Source organism: Hypanus sabinus, chromosome 2, assembly GCF_030144855.1.
Source record: "Hypanus sabinus isolate sHypSab1 chromosome 2, sHypSab1.hap1, whole genome shotgun sequence".
Taxonomy (NCBI): Eukaryota; Metazoa; Chordata; class Chondrichthyes; order Myliobatiformes; family Dasyatidae; genus Hypanus; species Hypanus sabinus.
The window spans coordinates 86,181,912-86,185,197 of NC_082707.1; the positions used below are offsets into that span (position 1 = coordinate 86,181,912).

A 3,286-nucleotide genomic window follows, 5' to 3' on the forward strand; every position below is an offset into this window, starting at 1 on the left:
GTTCAGGGTCTTAATGGTTAGGAACAGAAGTTGTAAACTTGGTTGTACTTAGTGCAAAGAGTCCTCCCTCTGAGTCTAGAGCTGATAGGATCAAATTACACTTCAGAGATCTACACCAACACTTAAGTTCAGTACTCCAAGGTCACACTAGTGGCGATGCTAATTTCAGGTGATATGTTAAACAAAAGCCCCAAATACCCATCAAAACAGAGTTTGAGATAGGTGGGGATTTAGTGGCATTATCCTTGTTATACTGTAGAATATTTACCCTTTTTCCCCTGAAGATTGAAAGAGATTTTCTGGTTATAATCACACAGCATTGCGTGCACATTTCTCTTTCTCTTTTATGTTTGCTACATTGAAAGAGTAACTTGCTGAGAAGCGTGACGGGACGTCCACAGAATGCTCAGGGAGCTACGTGCATGTTTGCTCTTTCACAAGAAGGTGCATTGATGAAACAGCCCTGATGTACATGATGAGCAATGTACGACGCAGTGGACAGTTCAGAGCCAGCAAAATACTAAGAGCTTCCTATGTATGAAGAAGGTTTGGTTAAATGCTTAAAGTTCAATGACTGAGAAAATGCTAGCCAAAGATTTTCTGGTGCGTGAACCTTGCTCTCGGAATTCCTTTGCAACAAAATAATAGCAAATGGCATCTAGACAACAGTTAATATTGGCTATGCACATAGCACTCTGTACAAATAAACTAATGGCCTTTCTTTCTGAACAGTAACTTTGGTCGATGATGTCCTGCCTCACTAAAAACTGAAGGAAGATGCCAAGATGGACAGGCACAAATGAACAGATGAAGGTGGCCAGGTTGACAGTGATGATTCTAATGCACATCTGGTAGTTTCCAGGGATATCATTTTGCCTTTGCAAAAGTTTCCTGATGATTTGGACTGAACAGAAGGTCATGATGGTGAGCGGGATCACAAAGCCCAACAGCTCCACAAAAATAATTAATGCTGGATTCCAGGACTTATCAGAAAATCTATGGAAGCAGGCAATGCTAAAGTTCGAGGTATAATTGGAGCCTGAAGTATCATGAAATTGATAAACAGGGATGCTTCCCAACCAAACAAAGACCCAAATAATGAGGCAGATTATCAAGGTATTCTGTGGTGATCGTAAGTCTCTTGCTTTCAAAGGATGGATGATGGCGAGGTAGCGGTCAATGCTAATGGAGGTGATGATGAAAATGCTGGCGTACATATTGACAAAGTAGATGGACTCCACAAACGAGCAGAAGGCTTTTCCAAAGGGCCAGCCACTATCTTGGTTGAGCATCTTGAAGGGTATGGAAAACAACAGCAGTATGTCGGCCAGAGCAAGATTGCTCATGTAAATGGTAGATTCAGTCCATCTCTTAATCTTGCCACAGAACATGTAAAGGGCCAGCACATTGAAGGGCAACCCCATGATGAAGATGGGGATGTAGACCACTAGGTGGATTATCTTCTCTTCCTCGGATGTTTTAATTTCACAGCTTGAGCTTCTGTTACTGTGGCTGCCCAAATCCATGGCCTTCTTAATCCTGCAAAGAAGTATACCTAGAATTCAGCCACTTTCCTTCAATCAGTTAAAGTCAGATGTAATTTGTGATTACAGTAGTGTAAAAATGAGACCTGATTGCTGGAGAAAACTTTGATTTGCCTGTAGCACCCGGGGAAATTCAGGCTGCACGATTTCCAAAAGTTACCCATTTAATATGCTCGTGTAAGATTCCTCTATATCTTAGGTCGTGGTACATAGAGGTACGAATGACATAGGTAGGAAAAGGGAAGAGTTCCTGAATGGAGACTACAGGGAGTTAGGAAGGCAGTTGAGAAGAAGGTCTGCAAAGGTAGTAATCTCGGGATTACTGCCTGTGCCACGCGACAGTGACAGTAGGATTGAAATGAGGTGGAGGATAAATGCGTAGCTGAGGGATTGGAGCAGAGGGCAGGGATTCAAGTTTCTAGATCATTGGGACCTCTTTGAGGGCAGATGTGACCTGTACAAAAAGGACAGGTTGCACTTGAATCTTAGGAGAACCAATATCCTGGTGGGGAGATTTTCTAAGGCTACTGAGGAGACTTTAAACTAGAATGATTGGGGGGTGGGAATCAAATTGAAGAGACTAGGAGAGAGGAGGTTAGTTCACAAATAGAGAAAGCTGGCAGACAGTGTGTAAGGGAGGATAGGCAGGTGACAGAGAAGGGGAGCGCTCAGACCGAAGATGTACGGGAAAAGGAAGAAAAAGATAATAAAGTTGTTTGCACCATCAGGGACAAACAGAGAGTAAGAGGTGGAAAATTTCTGAAATGCATCTATTTTAATGCTAGGAGCATTGTAAGAAAGGTGGATGAGCTTAGAGCATGGATTGATAGCTGGAAATATGATTTTGTATCTATTAGTGAAATATGGTTGCAGGAAGGGTGTGATTGGCAACTAAATATTCTTGGATTTCATTGCTTCAGGCAGGGGCAAGAGGGGAGGTGTTGCATTGCTTGTCAAAGAAAATATTACAGCAGTGCTTTGGCAGGAGAGATTAGAGGGTTCATCTAGGGAGACAATTTGGGTGGAATTTAGGAATGGGAAAGGTGTAGTAACACTTATAGGGGTGTTATAGACCACCTAATGGGGAGTGAGAATTGGAGGAACAAATTTGTGAGGAGATAGCAGATATTTGTAGTGAGCACAAGGTTGTGATTGTGGGAGATTTTAATTTTCCACACAAAGACTGGGAAGCCCATTCTGTAAATGGGCTGGATGGTTTGGAGTTTTTAAAATGTGTGCAAGATAGTTTTTTGCAGCAATACATAGAGGTACCAACTAGAGAAGGGGCAGTGTTGGATCTCCTGTTAGGGAATGAGATAGGTCAGGTGACGGAGGTATGTGTTGGGGAGCACTTCGGGTCCAGTGATCACAATAGCATTAGTTTCAATATAATTATGAAGAAGAATAGGTCTAGTCCCAGGGTTGAGATTTTTGATTGGAGAAAGGCTAACTTTGAGGAGATGAGAAAGGATTTAGAAGGAGTGGATTGGGACAAGTTGTTTTACGGGAAGGATGTAATAGAGAAATGGAGGTAATTTAAAGGTGAATTTTTGAGGGTACAGAATCTTTATGTTCCTCTTAGGTTGAAAAAAAAATTAAAAGTTTGAGCAAGCCATAGTTTTCAAGGGATATTGGAAACTTGGTTCAGAAAAAGATAGAGATCTACAATAAATATAGGCTGCATGGAGTAAATGAGGTGCTCAAGGAATATAAAGAATATAAAAACAATCTTAAGAAAGAAA

The 3,286-nt window shown here is 41.5% G+C and overlaps 1 protein-coding gene across 1 annotated transcript; it reads right to left on the reverse strand.

Moving 5' to 3' along the window:
* Positions 1 to 441: 441 nt before the first annotated feature.
* LOC132405156 (G-protein coupled receptor 55-like) lies at positions 442 to 1,526 on the reverse strand. Its single transcript, XM_059989859.1, has one exon. The coding sequence runs from the start codon at positions 1,524 to 1,526 to the stop codon at positions 561 to 563; it is 966 nt and encodes a 321-aa protein (XP_059845842.1). The 3' UTR covers positions 442 to 560.
* Positions 1,527 to 3,286: the final 1,760 nt, after the last annotated feature.

Coding starts and splice junctions, on each gene's coding strand:
- LOC132405156 (XM_059989859.1), bottom strand. CDS start 1,526: ATGGATTTGGGCAGCCACAGTAACAGAAGCTCAAGCTGTGAAATTAAA.